Here is a 20,125-nt window from a genome sequence, read left to right on the forward strand (position 1 = left end):
GAAGGCCCTTTATACTGTTTAACCCGCTGTTCAGCCCCTGCCTGAGGGTCTGACCCTTACCTGTGTTTGCTCAGCCCTGCTGAAAGGCCTGAGCCTGAACTGCTTACTGCCCTGCCCTGCCCAAGGGCCTGGGCTTATATACTGTGTTTGCTCAGCCCCTGCTGAGGGGTCTAGGCCCTGGATGGATTGCTGCTGGTAGGGAGGCACCCTGGCTCCCCGCTGTGCCTGAGAAGGACGAGCCCCAGCACCGGACTCTTACATCCCTATTTTACATATGGGGAACTGAGGCACAGACAGGAAAAGGAACTTGCTCGAGGTCACACAGGAAGTTGGTGGCAGAGCAGTGATCTGAATCCAGTCCCTAGGCTAGTGCCCTAACCGCTGGACAGTCCATCAATATAGATTGAGAGAGGAACTGAGGGGGGCAGGATGTATGCCCTGGGATATGGATCCAGGGCTGCAACTTATATTTTCCTAACGTTTGGGTTCAGCTCCTTATAAAAACCATCTGTAGGAAGCCCAGATTATCTTTTATGGATAATTGCGGGGGACTGTCTTTCTCCTTCTTGGACCAAGAATACCAAGTCCTCTAGATACATTAGTAAGATCAATTAGTGAAAGTTTTAATGAATTTCATTAGGAAATCATCCAGCTTTTGAGAGTAACTATGATCTAGGAGCTACGGCTACTAAGGTCTGTGAGCCTCAGACGGGTAGGTCTAGGGGGCCAAGTGAAGGAAGTCCCAAGAGACTGGCATTATTTGTGGCAGACAAACACATACAGCAATTTACAAGCCACGAGTGTCTTCATTAAGTTATTACAAGTGATGAGCACATTAGAAGAACCTATATAGAACAGAATAAACTCATAAGGGATGATCAGGATTAATTAAGCTTGAACTTGGTTGATCTTTCTGGCTGCCCAGCATATGATGGGAAAGGTAGAAAAAGTAACCAAGAGATGGCAAACAGAAGACCTGATTTCTCTCTTTCAAGGTGCTCAGAGTGGGATGAATGTTCCTCTTCTCTGATGAGCACAAGGCAAATCAGATATGCCAATCCTGTGAAAAAAACACAGAAATTGGGCTTGTTTTTGGCTTAATTGGCTTGTGAGTTGCTTGTTGGCTAGTTTTGGGCTTGTTGGGCTTGTAGCTTGTTGCTTCTTTTTTTGATCTGCTCCTGGTAAGCAAGGGCAAGGGGGGGCAAGCAGGGGCAAGGCAGTGAGAATGTCCGGGGTGCACAGCGGGCCCCCAATAGTCCCAGACTGCACGCTGGGGGGGGTCCAGTCACACAGAGTGTTGCGGTTCTTAGGGATTGGCTTGTTTTGGCCTTGTTTTGAATTAGCTTGATTTTCGGCTTATTGTGAAAGTCGGAGTGCTTATTTACCCCATAAAAGTTGGCAACTGTGCTTGTAATTTGTAGGGGAATATGCAGAAAAGAGGCCATTTTGGGAAACTGGGGAAGGGAAATGATATTTACAGTCCTTTCATTGAGAAGATATGAACAAACAGACAGTTGGATTGGATCTCACAACATATCATCATCAGTGAGCCCAACTCCAAAGGTGTCTGATACTTAATTTTCAGAGCAGAGGAAAACTAAGGTGGTTTTTTTCAAGTCAATGGATCTTGCACTCATAACTCCCTAATGCACTTCTGAAAATCCAAGCCTTACTTATTGCAGAAGATGCTTCTATAGTCCAAGAAGCAGGACTTCATTCTGCAGATCTTTGCACTCTGCACATCAGGAAGTACAATGCTGCTGCATTCCCACAGCAAGAGTGAGTAGAAGCTATGCATTGGCAGAAATGAGGTTAAGCATTAAGCTTGTGTGATGAACAGAAGTAAGCTTCAAGCCCCTTGTATGCTCTCTCCGTTAGAGTAAAGTAAAAAAATGAAACAGACGTAGGTGAAAAATGGTCTTACCTGAATCCTCTTTGGCTGTATTCCTGTTACAAGAGAAGAATAACTTTGTAGCTGTACAATAATGCTCTTTAGTGTATTCTTGCAATCCCCTCTATTCCTTGTCATCCTCATCATTTTACACATTGTGCTACACTCAATACTTGTCCTGTGCAAGATCAAGACCTGAATAAGAAAAATGTTTTAACAGTATGTCTCACAGACAGTGAGAATTCTTTTCAAGCTACTGCATAGCCCCAAGGAAAAAATCAAGTTCAATGTCTCACTTTGGAGACTTAAGTTAAAAGTGTCCCCTTACACCTTTATATTTATTTCTTATCTACATGTGTGGTCACCTGGCATTTCCCATGCCTCTGGAGGCTGCTAGCCTTGACTGCAACACTCCTCATGGGAAAGGAGTGCCATGCCTTCAGCCATGCCCTTTGACCTGAGAATCCCAAGCAGGGAATTCTTCAGACATACTTCATTCCCTCCTTTTTCTTAGAGGTTGAAAGAACGTTACTTACCTTACAGCAACTGTGGTTCCTGGAGATGTTGTACTCAGTGTGGATACCACTGAAGATGCACACGAGCCTCATCAGTGTGAAACTGGACATTCTTGCATAGTGGTGTCCAGTGGGGCTGTGCACATGCTCTTTGCCTCCTCACGCTCCTTTGCGAGGGCATAAAGCTTGGGGGTTGCTGGGAGCCTCCCTCTTTTCCTCTGCAGTTTGAAGCCTCTGATAGCTGAGGACTCCAAAAAACAAGGATGGATGGAGTGTTGTGGGATCCACTCTGACTACTGCATCTAAAAAACAGTTATTGTAAGTTCTTTCTTTGAGCATCTGTACATGTGGATGTCTGGCAAGCAGCTTCTCCTCAGGATGATGGGAGTTAGGAGCATAATTTGAATGAGCCAAACAATTATTAATGACAAGTGGACTTTGAGATAACTGAATGCTGGTCTCACCTATTTCAGGAGCAGTGTACACCAGGATTTTTGGAATCAGTTCCCTAACTGGATCCAAACCATTTGGGGCTGCTCATATGAAAGATCTTTTCCACTTTGAGAAGTAAATCTTCCTGTTGGAGGATTTTCTGCTTTGCATGAGAATCTTTTGAACCTGTATGGAGCAGTCTCTGTCTCTACTGCTCAAGCAGCCAATATCTAAGCCATCAGTCATAACGACTATGGGTACAGGTGCAAGATCTGATTGTGGTTCTGGGATATTGTATCTGGCAGGCCGGGTCTTACATCCAAAACTGGGTTGGCCAGTAAAGGGCTATTAGATGCCCGTAGCCTTGTCCTGGTGTTGGATAGCATCCTGGGGATCAGGGGAATTGGTGATGGAATATCATGTCTTTGATAGACTCCTTCAGTGACTGCTTGTGATTGGTCACTGCATGCCTGCTTACAAAGTCTTCCAGGTTGTTGTTGACCCCTGGAAAGTGTAGAGCCAGCAGGGCTGATCTGTGTTGATGGAACCACATCCATAGTCTGATGGCTTCCTGGCAAATAGGGGATGATCGGGTGCCTTCCTGTTTGTTTATATAGTGCATTACTGTGTTGTCTGTCAGGATTTCATGTATAATCGTAGGTCATTCTGAGGTCATGTTCCTTATGCATCTGCAGGAGGTTCAGGTAGGCACCCCAAATGCATCCCTGAAACATCTGTGATAGGTGTCGTACTTGGGGAGGAAACAGAGACCCCTTTTGGTATATTCAATGGGTCTACCCACCAAGTTAGCTCTGATAAGACTTGGGATGAGACTATGACCTTTTTGTCTATGTGGTGTCTCGACAGGGTGTGCATGGACCTCAGCCAGAGGAGTAATGGGCGATGATGAAGTCTGGCAAGCGGCATCATATATGTGCATGGCAACATGTGACCAACAGCCCCAGACACATATACACCATCACTGAATTTGACTTCAGGTCATTGACTAGTAATGGGAGAAACCAGAATCTGCCTTCTGACAGGTAGACTTTGGCTGACATGGAGTTAGTCATAGCTCCTATGAACTCTATCATCTGTGATGGGGCAATGGCAATTTCTGTAAGTCATAAGGAGTCCTAATTGGGACAACAGGAAAAATATGTAATCCAAGGATCCCACTCTCCTGCTGGGACCTGTCTCTGCTCAGCCAATCATTCAGGTACAAGTAGATACAGATGCTCTGTCTCCTTAAGTACACTGCCATTAGTGCCAAGCATTTTGTGAATACTCTTGGTGCACTGGAGAATCCAAAGGACAGAACTCTGTATTGGTAATGGTTTGACCCCACTGTCAATCTTAGGTACTTCCTGTGGGCTAGGTGGATTTGGATATGGAAACATCTCCTGCAAGTTGAGAGCCATGAACCAATCTTGAACTTGGAGAGAGAGAGAGAGGATGATGGAGGCAAGTATTACCATCCTGAACAAGAGACAGCATATTTGTTGAGTCTTCTCAGGTCTAGGATAGGACAAAGACACCCTTTCTTCAAAATCAGGGAACACTGGGACTAGATGCCTCTCCTCCTGAACTTTTCTGTTACCTCCTCCATAGCTCCCAGATGAAGCAAGGAGGCCACTTCTGATTGCAATAGGCTCTCATGAAAAGGGTCTCTGAAGAAGGATGGGCAAGGAGAATAGGTGAAAGGTAAAGAGTGAAAATTGGATGGGTGGGTTAGCCATGGGTGATGATCCCTAACACCCATCTGTTTGATGTAAGGGCAGATCATTCCCAGAAGAATTGAGTGAGGCACATTCCAAAGGTAAAGCTCATTTGATTGGATCTGATGTCGCTTCCAACTGTGCTGTCAAATTTGCTGTTGTGTGCCAGGGGTAGGTGTGTTGCCAAGGAGGAAAAAGGTCAGTGTCCTCTAATGTACCTTAGTCTTTTCTAGGCCTGGCATTCAGGATACTTGTGTTGATCAGCTGGTGTCTGTGGCCTCAACTGGGCCTATGGGTGCTACAGCTTGTAGTACAGTGTTGGGATGCAAATCCTGGGGGATCGTAAAGTGACCTTTGAGTCTTCCAATGAATGCAGAGCACTATCTACCTGCTCTCTAAAGAGCTCCATGCCCTCAAAAAGGACAGGTCCTCAGCTGTGGTCGGTACCTCCTGTGACACTGTGCCTGATACTCTTCACAGAGATATTATGATTATGGCATAGTTATGATGTATTTTGTGCAAGATAAGGCATGTGAGACATCATTAGAAAGGTTATGATTTGCTGAATATGATTATCCTATTTGTATGCATGTATCATTTTTGTATCTCAAGTTACGAATATTGAGTATGTATCTATATTTCAAATGTGTTTACACCTGAAGAAAACCCACTACACAAAAGGCTCTCAGTCTAGATGGCTAGCTGGGAAAGTCCCATTCAAGTTAAAGGCCATTAGAGAAAACAATAGGACTTAGAAGAAGCTTCTCTCTCATCTGGGAAGTCTTCCTGAGAATGCTACTAACAGCCTTCGAGGCTGCTGTGACACTATAGGGACATTTGACCAGGTCACCAGGTGCTGGACTCCATCTTTGGAAGTCAATATTTTTTCATTGACTGGCATGGGAACCAAGTTTTGAAACAAAGAGATCTCGTCATATGCAAAAGCTATATAAGACAGGGGAATGACATCATCTGGGTTCTTCACTGACTCCCCACCCAAGAAGGCTCCTGGAAACACCTGAGGAACACAGTCAGAACTGGGGGAAGTGCTGGACCCAGGCTAAAGGGATTTTTAGCCTGTGAATGAAATACCTGAAAATTCCAAGCTGTACGCAAATTCAGCTTGCCCCTTAAGAATCTGCAGCCTCCTTTGTATCATCACTTAGGGTGAGAATTTGCTATTCATATCTGATCTATGTAGTATATTAAACTGAGTTTGCAGTTTTTTTTATTTGCTTGGTAATCTGCTTTGATCTGTTTGCTATCCCTTATAATCACTTAAAATTTATCTTTTATAGTTAGTACATTTGTTTTTACTTTGTTTAAAACCAGTGTGTAGGAATCGTAACTCAGGTCAGAAAGTTGTCGCATATTCCTCTCCATGTTGAAGGAGGAGGTGAATTACATAAGCTTACACTGTACAGGGTGAGGATCTATATCGCGAGTGTGTCAGTCTAGGAAAGCCTGTATAGGGAAGTCTAACTGTTGGTACTCAGTCAAGATGGGTCAATATGATCATAGCTATCAAAGATGAAGGTAATCAAAAGGTGTTTTCAAGAACTTCAGAAGTTCTGTGTAAGATTTAGTTAAAGCTATGAACTAGCAGGTCTGAAATTGTCCAGGTTCTGTCTTGCTGTTGAGGGAGGTGAGGGTAAGAGGGAACAGAGGGAGGGTCATGGTCGTTCTTCCCTTTATGCACTCACACAGGAGCACAGTGCACATGCATGGCCTACTCAAAAATTTCCAGACACATGCACACCTGCAGTGGGATCCACACTGACACCTACTTGAAGACTTTTTTTTTCATGTCACCAAAACAGGCCGCATGAAATTCCCAGAGAGTAATCTAAAATTATAGGGCCTGCAGTAATATAAAATGTATTAAGAATAGAAAGAGAGTCAGATTAAAACAAAACAGTATTCATAACATGAATTAATAGTCTGACCCTCTGCAAAAACTATTCCAAATAGGTCCATTCCATGTCATTACTGAGAATAACAAATCTTTTCCTTTCCTCAGGAGTGTCCCTCTTGTCCCTCTTACTCTAACTCTTTGGCCAGGAGGCATATTAGAGAATCTGCCTTATATCTTATGTGTCTCATATCATTCCTTCCTTCTTGTTTTGTCCTTCTGGGATGCCACAGTTGTACCTTGATCAATCCCTCTGTAACCTCCTTCACAAATATATTTACACAAATGTAATCTTGGAGAATATATGACAGTCTCTTATGAAATGTTAATTGTATGTGTCCTGAATCCATTCAGGATTGGATTTGCTGTTTTGAATCGTCAATTTGTGGTTCCTGTTTTTTCTTTATCACCTTGACAACCCAGATTCCTTCTGTAGGAGCATATACATATAGTTATCTTCAGTCTCATCCTTACATCTTATTTCCAAATAAGCATTTCTTTTCTCCAACAGTCACAGAATCTTTGTTCTCTCTTAGTAACCATATATTTGCATGTTAATTGTCCCAGTAAGAGGTGTTAATCTGAAACTGGCTCATTCTGTCTTTAAAAAATACAGGATTCATATTTTTGTAATTCTCTCCTAACATTAATTCTGTGTTATACTAATCCAAATTATTGAAAGTTTAACATCAATAGGTTACAGGAAGTTTCTCCATTTTTCTAATCTCTTTCAGTTAGAAGAATCAGTCTTTTTGCCAGGTGGATGTTTCTGAAGGTATAAAAATATGATACCTGTCATTGCTGCAGATAAGTAAATAAATAATTTCTAAATGAGAGCCGTTCAGAAGGATAACCACCTATCAGGAAATCCTTTTGGGTTATCTTCCATTGTTTAAAAAAAAAGTTCCCTGTGGAAGAATGAATTTTTAATTACAGACATATAATAAATGTGTCTTCTAGAATCTTGAACAAAGGAGGGCCCATAGTACAAGCTGTACAGTCTTGGAACACACATGGAATCCATTTGTTCCAGTTTCCAACAGTAGCCAACACTAGATGCTTCAAAGACAGGCATAACCACACAACGCACTTAATTTTGCAATACTTTACAGTGCACGGCGGGAGCTCTTCCAGACCCAGCAGTTGATCACTTTATGCTTTGTGCACAACCTTTGTAATTTTATGGCAACTATCTTAACCGTAGTTGTTATGCAAGCATTATAAAATATATTGTCATAGAAAAGGAAAGTGAACTTAAAGTTATCCTTCAGGAATCCTACCACTTTCATCATTCCCTACATAGTCTGTTACCAGCTCAAAGGCTTTCCCCAAGTCAGCAGGGAGGACTGAACACATTAAGAGTGAAGCATGTTGCTGAGTATGGCTCTTCTGAGAGCCAAGTCCACTGGGAAGGACATACGTCAGTCCTCCTACTGAGAAGAAACTAGTTCTTTGCATTTCAAGGACTTTGAAGTATGTTTTGCTGATCCCATTCATTATTTAGGTTTTCCATTATAGTAGTATGCACTGGGAAGATACAGTGGAATGGAAATTTCTTCACCCAAAAACACAATCTTGTAGTTACTCAACACTGGCTTCTAAATCCAAAGAAATCAAGACCCTGAGAATTAAGGCCTCTGCTGTATCTGCCTGGATATTCCATTCTCTCAAGTCTAGCTGATCAGGTTACATAAATACTTAATCCAAGGTTTTGGAGCAGAGGGAAACTATCCCATAGTTGGGACCCTCCTTCCAGAGGATGTCGTAGTATCCTCTCATACTGAGGATACCTCTCCAGGGGAGGAAACTCCAGTTATTAGGAAGAGACAGATAATAGTTATGGGGGATTCGATCATTAGAAACATAGATAGCTGGGTTTGTGATGACCGGGAGAACTGCATGGTGACTTGGCTACCTGGTGCAAAGGTTGTGGATCTCTCAAGACATCTAGATAGACTTATATGTAGTGCTGGGGAGGAGTCGGTGGTCATGTAGGTACCAATGACATAGGGAAGGATAGGAACTCTTTGCTAGAGGATGTTGTGAAGGCCAAGACTATAAAAGGGTTCAAAAATGAAGTAGGTAAATTCATGGAAGATAGATCCATCAGTGGTTATTAGCCAGGATGGGCAGGATGGGCAGTGTCCTTAGCCTCTGTTTGCCAGAAGCTGGAAATAGGCACCAGGGAATGGATCACTTGATCATTACCTGTTCCGTTCATTCCCTCTGGAGCACCTGGCATTGACTACAGTCAGAAGACAGGACACTGGGCTAGATGGGCCTTTGGTCTGACCCAGTATGGCCATTCTTATGTTCTCCCTACTTTCAGTCCTTGGATGAAATCCTGAGCCCCCCAAAGTCAGTGGGAGTTTTGTCATTTACTTGAATGGCGGAGGGGCAAGATTTCATCCTCTATTTTCAGTAAAACAAATTAAATAGGAATACAGTTTTTCCTTCCCTGACTTCTTATAAGTAAGGCAATGTGGGTGACCAGCTACAATGATATGTCCAAAGATTTTTACTCACAACTTGGACCTAACACTGAACAATTAGATCACTCCCACAACATTATCTATTTTATAAAATAGTCATATAAACATGTAATAATTTAAACATTACTTTCCACCAGGGCACAATGGAAAGTTGAGTTTACCAGAAATTTCAACCAATTTGGAATGGATTTATTTTTAAAAACATTCAGCACTTAAAGGCCATTATGGAACACTACAAGTCGGCAGAGAGCTAGTATTGGCTGGAGAGCCTCCCTGACTAAAAAAAAATAAAAAAATCTTCAGTCCCTTTTGCTATCTCAAAGAAAAACCAAAAAGGATTCCACATCTCAGCACCCATTATAATGAACAGTTTGGTCCTGTTCAGAACATTGATCAGTTAGGATTCAGGATGCAAAATCAATTCTGATACATAATCCACTAATACATCAGATATTTTGTATAATGCTTGAAGCAGAAGTAACAAGGAGCGATCTAACAGATATTTGTAACTTCATTCAGGTGTTTAAATAGTTATATTATAATAATGAGGAGCTTGCTTAAGTTGTATAAAGTTTATACTAAAACCTTCTCCAAGGTATTTTTCATATTGCACCATCAGTTTAAAAACAGTTTAAATGTGCCAGATGTTTAAATGAACAACAAATGCTACAAAGGGTAAACAACATGGTTCTATTAAAAACTGTCTTCAACCATGGCACTCAGTGACAGCAATACAATATTTTCTTGGCAAAGCAACTAAGAAAAATTGGCCATAAATTAATATATAGTCTAGTATTCCAATACATCTGTGTAATCATAACATACTTTATATAAACTCTTTCCTGAGATACTTTGGGCAGTTTAATTTTGCTGTATTACTGGATGCATTATCTTTAATAATTCACTTTAAAACACCTGTACAATATTTCTGTGTGTAGGACACTATCAATAATACATAAAAAGTAGTAAATGCAAATATATGGCAATGGAACAGCTCTTATAAATGTTGCACTTTTAACCATGTTACACACACTTTAACATTCGTCTCCTCTGGAAAAAAAATCAAGTTACATCTAAGAATCTACAAAATGCAAAAAAGTATTTCAGGAATGTTAGGGGTTGCAGTATAAGATAAATGACACCAAGAAAAAGTCGTAATTCTTATTGGCTAGGTATTGTCTTCAAAAGCAATTGGACATGTTGTAATCAGTTCATAGCATAATAAATATTTCTACTAATCTGTTTTGGAAGAACAAATGTCTTTTAGGGTTTCAAGCTCATCTATAAGTTTCTTGTTCTGAACTTCTAGCACTGCAACACGACTCTCCAGACATTTTATGTATTCTTTCTTCCGACGTCGACATTCTTTAGCAGCTTCCCTGCAAAAAGCAGAAGTAAAGAGTGCCAACAAAAATGCCATTTGCAGCTATTAGAAAATGCAGATTGAAGAAAGCTCAGTATAGTATGGAGACCATGACAGCATTCCAAATTTTGGAACAATTTCCCAAATCAGTCTGAAAACACTAAGCAAAACTGGGTTCACAAGGGTCACAAGTGTCCCTTCCTCAAATTCACATGGCAATCTGTAGAATTGCTTCATCTCATATCTTGATAAAAGTTCATAGTAAACAAGGTCCATGTCAAAGACAGTTATTCTGCTTTATGGCAATAAAGATCTTTGAGGGCCTTGAGTTCCTCAATCAGTGTCTTGTTTTGGTTTTCAAGAACAGCCACACGATTTTCAAGACATTTGACATACTCCTTCTTCTTTCTGCGACATTCTCGAGCAGCTTCCCTAGAACCAACACAAGGCAAATAACTACAGGAACAGCCACAACATGGCAAAGACTGGATAAGTGAAATGACCCGAAATCCCTACAATTCCACAATAAATCAATCATGCGTCAGACAAGAAGAAAGCTAAGCAATAATTGTAGACAACTGCACGATTAAACAGCAACTTAAGACAACAGGAACAGCTTGTTAATTAATATAGTTTGCTCAGCTTCTACAGTATGATGAAAGAACTTGAACTGACACGAACCGAGACACACACAGTGGGGACAATAGTCAGATATTAATGAACTGCCTTCAACTGCACTGTTATGATTAAACTACTGCCTTCATTTCTGAAAATAGAATTTTTTTGTTCACAGCACATACCATTTTGATGTGCTTATGAAGGCATTTAGGGCATCATATTCTGCAACTGAAAAGTTTAACTCCAAAAATGTTACAGAATTACCTTTCAAAACATTTAATGTAGCAGCACCAGATTAAATGCTAAGTATTAAATGCTAAGTACCTTATTTTTGCAAAACTATGGGTTAGGGTTAGTTATAGTTCCATATGAGTATAATTGTTTTCTTTAAAAAAAAACATTCACTTGTACTCATACAATCCTGATTCTTCTTTGTATGCAAAGACGACCACTCATTTCAAAAATCTATTCAGAATTCTGTTACATAAAAATTAAGCAGTTTGGGAAGGATTTTCAAAAGCATTTAAGTGAGTTACCACCCAACTTCGTTAGGTATTTAAGCACTTCTGAGAATCCCACCCCTTAATATTTACAGGGATGATATTATAAATTGTCATCATATATTAAGAAAAATGCTTTCCTGTATGCTCTGAAGAAGGGAGTGTGAAACTAGTTCAGAAATTGAAGAGAAAAGAATTAAAAAGAAAAGGAAGCAGTATGAAAACAACAATCCTTATGAGTGATTTAAAATGAACACAGGCAAGAGAGCAACACAGTATCATGAATGCAATGAGAAAGGATGCAGCGATTCAGTAATTTAGAGATCTACATGGGAGTCTATTTCTTCCTGCTAAGTGCATGCAACTAAGTTCCACTGAGGTTAGCAGCAGGTATGCACATGCGTAGATGAGAAAACAACACCATTATAAAAGTCAATGTAATGCATGAAGAAAGCAAGGTAGTTTAGCTAATTCTGCACACCAAAGTACATCCCAAGAAATTAAAAAAAACATATCCAAAACCGACCCAGTGCACCAACTGTCACACATAAAGCTACTGAAATCAAAGTTATCCTATGGCAATTTTATTTATTTTTCAAACACATCTTCCTACCAGCATATTATATAACAGTCTGCAACAATCATTTCAGAGTACAATAAAAGTTTCTTTTACAGTACACACTGGATAGATACGTTATTACATACCCACCAAATTTAAATGTAGTTCATATTTAAAAAAATACAAACTACAAAAGAGATAATGTAATTTATATTACAGAGAAAATAACTGATTTTAATCACAAAAATATTTTTCATACTGCAGGATTTATATTTTTGATGTATATTTGGCATAAAGGTTTTGAAAATAATGCAGATATCTGAGTTTCAGACAGCAATAATTTTATGCTTCCTTCCAAAGGAGCAAGTGGACAGCAACTGTAACCCACATGCTTCATACTTATGATTGCCAACCCTCCAAGATTGTCCTGGAGCATCTAGGAATTAAAGATTAATCTTTAACTAAAGATTATGTCATGTAAGGAAACCTCCAGGAATACATCCAACCTAAACAGGCAACCCTATTTACACTGCATCTGACCTTGTTTGTCCCAAAGAAGGAGAGAGAAGCAGTGGAGCGGAAACATGGATTTTAGTTAGAATACTGTCTCCCCATATATACAGAGTGCAGTGCAGGACAACTTAGTCAGAAGAACCCAGAAATAAGGTGTGGCAGTTACTTAGACATGCTTACTAGCTTTTTCTGAAGTTGTATAGGAAATTTTCATTGTGGGCAATCTGCGGGGCCTGATGGGTCACCATTCTCTGAGAGCTGAGCCAATGAAAGTGCACTGGAGAAGAACAGAACTGAGAGATGTATCTGCTATAGGGCTGGGTCCCAATACCTGTACCACTCTGGACACAGGCTATAGATTTCTTTTTCGCTAGCAACTTAGGAAATCTATTCCAAGGGCTGAATGCTTCTAGCCATGGAGATTTCCAGACTGCCTGTCTGCTGACAGGTTTCAAAGTAGCAGCCATGTTAGTCTGTATCCACAAAAAGAACAGGAGTACTTGTGGCACCTTAGAGACTTGATTGGACTCTTCCAGTTGGTATGCATACTTCCACCTTTTCATGTTCTCTGTATGTATAAATATCTCCTGTCTGTGTGTTCCATTCTATGCATCTGAAGAAGTGAGCTGTAGCCCACGAAAGTTTATACTGAAATAAATTTGTTAGTCTCTAAGGTGTCACAAGTACTCCTGTTCTGTCTGCTGACAGGGTTCTGAAGTGTTTGAAAGGACTGAGATGCAGCCATTCTTCCCAGGCTCTGAAGAGTCCAGGTGATACACATTACATATTATGACTACACTATATAAAAAACAACAACAGTTACTCGCCTTCTTGTAACTGTTGTTCTTCTAGATGTGTTGTTCACGTCCATTCCAATCAAGTGTGCACACGCCCTGTGCACAGTTGCCAGAAATTTTTCCCCCAGCAGTTCCTGTTGGGTCAGCTGTGGAGCCCCTTGGAGTGGTGCCTTCATGGCGCTCAATATATGACCTTGCCGACCCGGCCCCTCCTCAGTTCCTTCTTGCTGCTACTCTGACAGAGTAGTGGATATTGGAATGGATGTGAACATCACATCTCAAAGAACCACAGTTACAAGGTGAGTAACCATTTTTTCTTCTTCGAGTGCTTGTTCACATCGATTCCAATCAGGTGACTCCCAAGCTCTACCCTGGAGGTGGGGTCGGAGTCAAGGAATCGCTAATTGGAGTGCTGCTCTGCCAAAAGGGATAGCTCAGCGGTTTGAGCATTGGCCTGCTAAACCCAGGGTTGTAAGTTCAATCCTTGAAGGGGCCACTTAGGGATCTGGGGCAAAATCAGTACTTGGTCCTGCTAGTGAAGACAGGGGGCTGGACTAGATAACCTTTCGGGGTCCCTTCCAGTTCTATGAGATAGGCATCTCTCCATATATTCATATCCTATGAAAGCTGTATCATCTCTAGTGTGCTGTGTAATGGCATAGTAAGAGGTGAACGTATACACTGCGGACCAAATAGTTGCCCTGCAGATTTTCCTAGGCCAGAAACACAGCTGACAAGGCCTATGCCCTTGAGGAATGAGCCTTAAGAGGCGGGTCTGGAACCTTGACCAACTCATACATGTGCGGATACAGGCTGTGATCCACAAAGATAATCTGTGAGAAGAGACCAGAAGTCCTTTTACGAGGTCTGCCACTGCCACGAACAGCTGGTTAGACCTCCTGAGTGACTTTATGCACTCAATGTACAATGCTAATGCCTGACAAATATCCAATGAGTGCAGCCTTTGCTCTTGGGTACTGTTGTGTGGTTTGGAAAAGAAGACAGGTAGAAAAATGTCTTGGCTAGTATGGAATTGTGACACTACCTTAGGGAGAAAGGCCGGGTGAGGTCTGCGTTGTACGTTGTCCTTGTGGAAGACCATGTAGGGCGGGTTGGAGGCAAGGGTCTTTAACTCCGACACCCTCCTGGCTGACTTGATAGTGACCAGGAAGGCTACCTTCCATGACAGGCAGAGAAGGAAGCAAGTCGCCAATGGTTCAAATGGGGGTCCCATTAATCTGGAGAGGATCACGTTAAGGTCCTATGCTGGAAGATGCTGTCTAACCCAAGGATATAGCCATTCCAGGCCCTTAAGAAAACATCTTACCATAGCTAATATGGAGCATTCAGACATGCCCAGATGGAAGGCTGAGAGAGCAGCAAGCTGTACCTTGATGGATGATGCTGCCAGGCCTTGTTGGTTGAGATGCAGAAGGTAGTCCAGGTAGTATAGATGCCTGAAGTGTAGGAGTGTGATGTTGGGCACACCAGCAAGTGAACCTTTTCCACTTGACTAGATAAGTGGCCCTGGTGGATGGTTTTCTGCAGCTGAGCAGGACCTTTTTTACTGATTCTGAGCACAGGAGCTCCACTGGATTTAGCCATGAAGCTTCCAAGCAATGAGATGGAGGGACCGGAGGTCCAGGTGGTGAAGGTGACCATGGCCCTGCATGATCAGATCAGAGTAGAGTGGTAACACGATGGGAGTATCCACTGACCGCTCCAGAAGCGTGGTGTACCAATGCTGGCAGGGCCACACCGGAGCCAGCAGAATACTGCAGCTCTGCCTGTGGATTTTCAGCAGTATTCTGTGCACATATGGGAATGGTAGAAAGGCATATATGAAACGATCTCCCCAGGGGAGCAGGAACACATTTGAGATCAAACCCAGGCTGTGTTTCTGAAACGAGAAGAACATTGGGCACCTCCTGTTGTTCCCAGTGGCAAACAGATCAACCTGGGGAAACCCCCACTTTTGGAAGATGGAATATATGACATTTGGATGGATGGCCCACTCATGATTGTGAAACGATCTGCTGAGGTGGTCCACTAGTTTGTTCAGCACACCAGGGATATAGAACACCTTCAGGTGAATGAAGTGGGCTATGAAAAACTCCCACCAAGAGTTGAAGGGCCTCCCACCATGGGGGTAAGAGCGGGCTCCACCTTGCTTGTTGATGTAAAATATGGCCATGATGTTGTCCGTCATTACCCGCACACACACTGGTCTTGAGCCAGGATAGGAAGGTTTGGCATGCTAGCCGTACCGCTCTGAGCTCTCTGATATTGATATGCAGGGAGAGCTCATCCTGCAGTCATAATCCTTGTGTCTGGAGCTCTCCCAGATGCACCCCTCAACCCAGATGTGACGCATCTGTTACTAGGGCCAAGGAGGGCTGGGGGCTGTTGAAGGGGACTCCTTTGCAGACTGTGCGAGGGTCGAGCCAACATTGGAGGGACTCGAGTACCTGGTCTGGTACCGTGACCACAGATTCCAGGCTGTCGCGCCCCGGGCAGTATAGAGACATGAGCTAAGTTTGAAGTGGTCTGAGCCTCAGTCTAGCATGCCAAACCACATAAATGTAGGCTGCTATGTGGCTGAGGAGACTCAGGCATCCCCTCGCGGTAGTGGTCAGGTAACACCTGAGGCTTTGGATAATGTCTGTCATGGTCTGAAATCAGGTCTCTGGCAGAAGCGCCCTTGCCTGTACCAAGTCCAACACTGCACCAATGAATTCTAGTCTTTGAGTCGGTGACAAGGTTGATTTGTTCACGGTGAACAGGACACCCAGCCTCTCAAAAGTTGCTCTGACTAGTCGGACTTGAGACTCCACCTGCTCCCTGAGTAGCCAGTCATCAAAGTAGGGATAAACCTGAACCTGCCTCCTGCAGAGGAAGGCTGCTACAAATGACATACACTTGGTGAACACTTGAGGGGCTGTTGACAGACCGAAGGGGAGGACCATGAACTGATAGTGTTTGTGGCTGGCTACAAACCACAGAAATCGTCTGTGAGTGGGCCCAATAGCTATGTGAAAGTACGCATCTTTCATGTTGAGGGCAGTGCACCAGTCTGAGACCCCCTTTGCACTAGGGATTAGGAAATAGTGCAAGTAGAACCCCTTGCCCCTTAGCTCCCAAGGAACCTCCTTCACTGCTCCTATGGCAAGGAGCAATTGCACCTCCTGGATAAGGCGCTGCTCATGAGAAGGGTCCCTGAAGGACAGGGAAGTGGGGTGGGAGGGAGGGGAGGAACAGAATTGGAGAGAATATCCCACTTCTACTGTGTGGAGAACCCAGTGGTTCAGTGTTATTTGGGACCATGCATGGTAGAAGTGGGTAGACGATTCCGAAAGCAGGGTTGAGGATCTGATATATGGTCTGACACATCGTCACCAGGCACACTTTCAAAAGGCCTGCTTGGAGGCCGAGAAGTTGGACGCTTGGCCCTGTGATAATGAGGGCTGGGGTGGCTTATGCCTGCCATTCCTACCTTGCCTTCTAGAAAAGTCTTGCCTAGGGCGAGGTTGGTAAGGACGTTGAGGGAGTTGAGGTTTAAAGTGTTTTCGCTGAGTAGCGGGGGTATGCATCCCCAGCAATTTTATCATCACCCTCAAATCCTTTAGGTTGTGTAGATTGGCGTCTGTTTGCTTTGTGAATAATCCTGTACCATCAAAGGGCAGGTCTTGCAGAATCTGTTGGACCTAAGTGGGGTAGGCCTGAAACTTGAAGCCATGAGGTCCTCCTCATGTCTATGCCAGAGGACAAGGTATGCACCACCAAGTCAGTAGCGTCCAGTGAGGCCTGTAAAGAGCTCTGTGCCACTGTCTTGCCTTCCTGCACAATGGCCCTAAACTCATCTCTGGGCTCCAATGGTATTAGCTCCTTAAATTTGAGCATGGAGTTCCATGAGTTAAAATTATATCTGCTCAGGACTGACAGTTGATTAACAATCCTGAGCTGTAGGCTGCCCGTGGAGTAGACCTTTCTACCAAAAAAGTCAAGTTTTTTTTTTTTGTTTTTTTTTTTACAGTCCTTAAGACTTAGGCGTGGGTCCCTGCTGCCCCTGCCTTTCACGTTCATTAACCACAGACATCACCAAGGAGCAGGGCTGCAGGTGGGAGTATACATACTTGTAACCTTGGAAGGGAACGAAGAATTTGCATTCTACTCCCTTGGCCATTTGGGAGATGAAGGCTGGCATCTGCCACACAGTTTTGGTGTTGTTTTGAATGGTCCTAATGAGTGGAAGCGCTACTCAGGATGGACCTTCTGGGGCCAAAATATCCACCATTGGGTCCTCCTGTTCCACCACCTCCTAGGCCTGCAAGCCCATGTTGTGCGCCACCCTGAGGAGTAGGTCCTGATGGGCAAGACTATCTATGGGTGGTGGTCCTGAGACCGAAGTTCACGCTATCGTCTCATCCAGGGAAAAGAATGAGGGTGCAGGTGGGGGAACTGGGTCATCCCAGGCCTGTTGGTCCATGGGGACCTGCTGCTTGACCTGCGGTTCTGGGTTGATGATCCCGTTCCACCATAGGAGCAGGGGTCTGTGTCGGTGAAGGTGCTGTAACCAGAATCCCTTCGACACCTCTGGGTGTGGGATGGCTGGACGAGGCCATCAGCAGCCTGGGCTTGGATGCCACCAACTGGGAGCCCTTGGACAAGGTACCCTGGGACTGGTGATATGCCCGGGGATCCAAAAAGGCCACTGTGCCGGTCCTTGCAATTGGGGCGGCCATGGCATTGTACCCACATCAGGCGGTGCTGGCTCCAGTGTGAGTAGCTAGACCCCATGTCAGATTCTGAAGATGGGGACTGGGATCTAGAAGGCCATGGTGGTGTCAGTCGGAGCTGGCCAGGTGAATGGTGCCGGGACCTCGATCTTTATTGAGGGGATTGGTGGCGCAATGATGATCTGCGCTGGGAGCAGGACCTCTGACGATGCAGGGACCAGCGCCGGGACTCTGAGTGGCACTCCTTTCCAGTGCTGGGGATCGCTGACCTAGCAATGCAGGCAGGCACACCATTGTTGGCTTCTGTGAGGTGGTAGCACCCTCGGTGGTGCCAGGGACTTCTTGCAGAGAGTCGGAAACTGCGGTGCTGTCATGGCAATGAAGTCCCGCGCAGTCTCGAAGATGTCCGGAGTGGATGGCAGCCCCACCTCCTCCACCATGTGGATTGGGGAGTCCAATGGTTCCAGGCTCAACGGTACTCCTTGCATGTCTGAACTTCCCAGAGCCAACTCCAAGGATCTCAGGGTGGGGTGTTCCTTTCTGGGATGTGCTCCATTGGCCGAGACTACAGGGGAGGGTCTCAGAGGAGATCCATCTCTACTCTGCTTGGTGTGCTTCTTCTGCAGTGCTGGAGAGTGGGACCGGTGCCAGGCGGTTCCCACAGTCTTAGGCACGGGGGATCGGTGCAGTGCCACAAGTCTCTGTGCTCAGAGATCTTCTGTGATGCCGATTCTGGTACTGATGCCGGCACACTCCGCACTGAGGAGCTTGGTGTCGGGTCCTGCCGTGCCGAGGCGGGCTGTGGTTTAAGAGCTACCTCCATGAGGAGCTGTTTCAACCTGAAATCCCACTCCAAAACCCTTGCAAATCCTGCAACTATTGGCTTGGTGAGCCTCCCCCAGACACTTTAAAGAAGCGTTGTGGAGGTCACCCATTGGCATTGGCTTATTGCAGGACTCGCAGGGCTTGAATCCCTGGGATCAAGGCATGCCCCGAGGTCCCCAAGGGGAAAGGTTACGGTGGAGAGGAAACTCCCCAGTCCTAACAGAACTACTAGTAACTAATAAAACTAGAACAACTGCAAACTACTAAGGTAAACTACACTATAAAACTAGGGGAAGCAAGTAGAACTTGCAATCAAGCCACTCGCAGTTCTGACCATCACAGGTGGGAAGAAGGAACTGAAGAGGGAACGGGTCAGCAGGTTCATATATTAAGTGCCATGAAGGCACAACTCCAGGGGGTTCCACAGCTGACCTGACAGGAGCTGCTGGAGGAAAAATTTCTGGCAACTGTGCACGTGTGCACACCTGATTGGAATGGATGCGAACAAGCACTAAAAGAAAAAAAGGCAAAATCATCTCTGAACGAAGATCAGAGGGAAATGTGTTTATACATGTATACTAAAGAACAGAACTCTAAGTATAATGTTGAAATCATATATTTAACAGCAACAAAGGGGTGGACGATTGCTGGGGCTTTTTGGCTCCTGGAGAAGTTTAGGTAACATAACTATGTGATAGACCCAGGCCAACTGGGTACAGCAGAGTAATAGACAGCAGATATACAGGCCACTGGATAAGCAGTTTTCTGTTCCGTGACTGACCAGAGCAGGGGCTGCTCCAGGCTAGGGAGAACACATGACTCCAATTAGCCTACAAAGAGTCAGGTGAGGCCGTTAAGCTAATGTGAACACCTGACTCTAATTAAGGCCCTCTGATACTGTAAAAGAGCTCACTCCGATCAGGCCAGGGGAAGGAAAAGGAAGTGTCACTGAAGGGCTGGGTAATAAAGAAACCCTCAGGCCACTGGAAGAGACCCCCTAAGGTAAAGGTGAAGAAGGCATTGAGAGAGAGAAGCAGGGGAGCTGTGGGGAAGTGGCCCAGGGAATTGTAGCAGCTCTGGCGGTGAAAGGTTGGCTGCCAACAGCTGCTACTACGAGGGTCCCTGGGCCAGAAGGCGGGCCCGGGTTCCCCACAAGCCGCCACTACAGAAACAGGAAGACAGGTCCCTGTCAGGACAGGAGACGCAACTGTTCTTGAATAAGCCTGTAGGGATAAAAGAGATTGTGGGGGAGTT

General features: G+C 44.2%; 1 protein-coding gene and 1 long non-coding RNA gene across 14 annotated transcripts in view; both read right to left on the bottom strand.

Annotated features, from left to right (window-relative positions):
• Positions 1-602: 602 nt before the first annotated feature.
• LOC127044388 (uncharacterized) lies at positions 603-6,368 on the bottom strand. Its single transcript, XR_007772474.1, has 2 exons — positions 1,925-6,368; positions 603-1,060 (listed from the first exon to the last, which is right to left on the bottom strand). It is a non-coding gene; the product is annotated as an uncharacterized LOC127044388 (long non-coding RNA).
• Positions 6,369-9,134: 2,766 nt separating this feature from the next.
• CREM (cAMP responsive element modulator) overlaps positions 9,135-20,125 on the bottom strand; it is a 69,827-nt gene continuing 58,836 nt past the window's right edge. For 11 of the 13 annotated variants that reach the window (XM_050939145.1, XM_050939133.1, XM_050939146.1 and 8 more), the window contains one exon: positions 10,247-10,755. In XM_050939145.1, the coding sequence (XP_050795102.1) occupies positions 10,611-10,755 (145 nt within the window). In that variant the 3' untranslated portion in view covers positions 10,247-10,610. Of the gene's footprint in view, positions 10,756-20,125 lie in introns of all 13 variants that reach the window. The other 2 variants (XM_050939134.1, XM_050939136.1) reach the window with 1 other exon arrangement.

This window comes from Gopherus flavomarginatus, chromosome 2 (assembly GCF_025201925.1).
Source record: "Gopherus flavomarginatus isolate rGopFla2 chromosome 2, rGopFla2.mat.asm, whole genome shotgun sequence".
Classification (NCBI taxonomy): domain Eukaryota; kingdom Metazoa; phylum Chordata; order Testudines; family Testudinidae; genus Gopherus; species Gopherus flavomarginatus.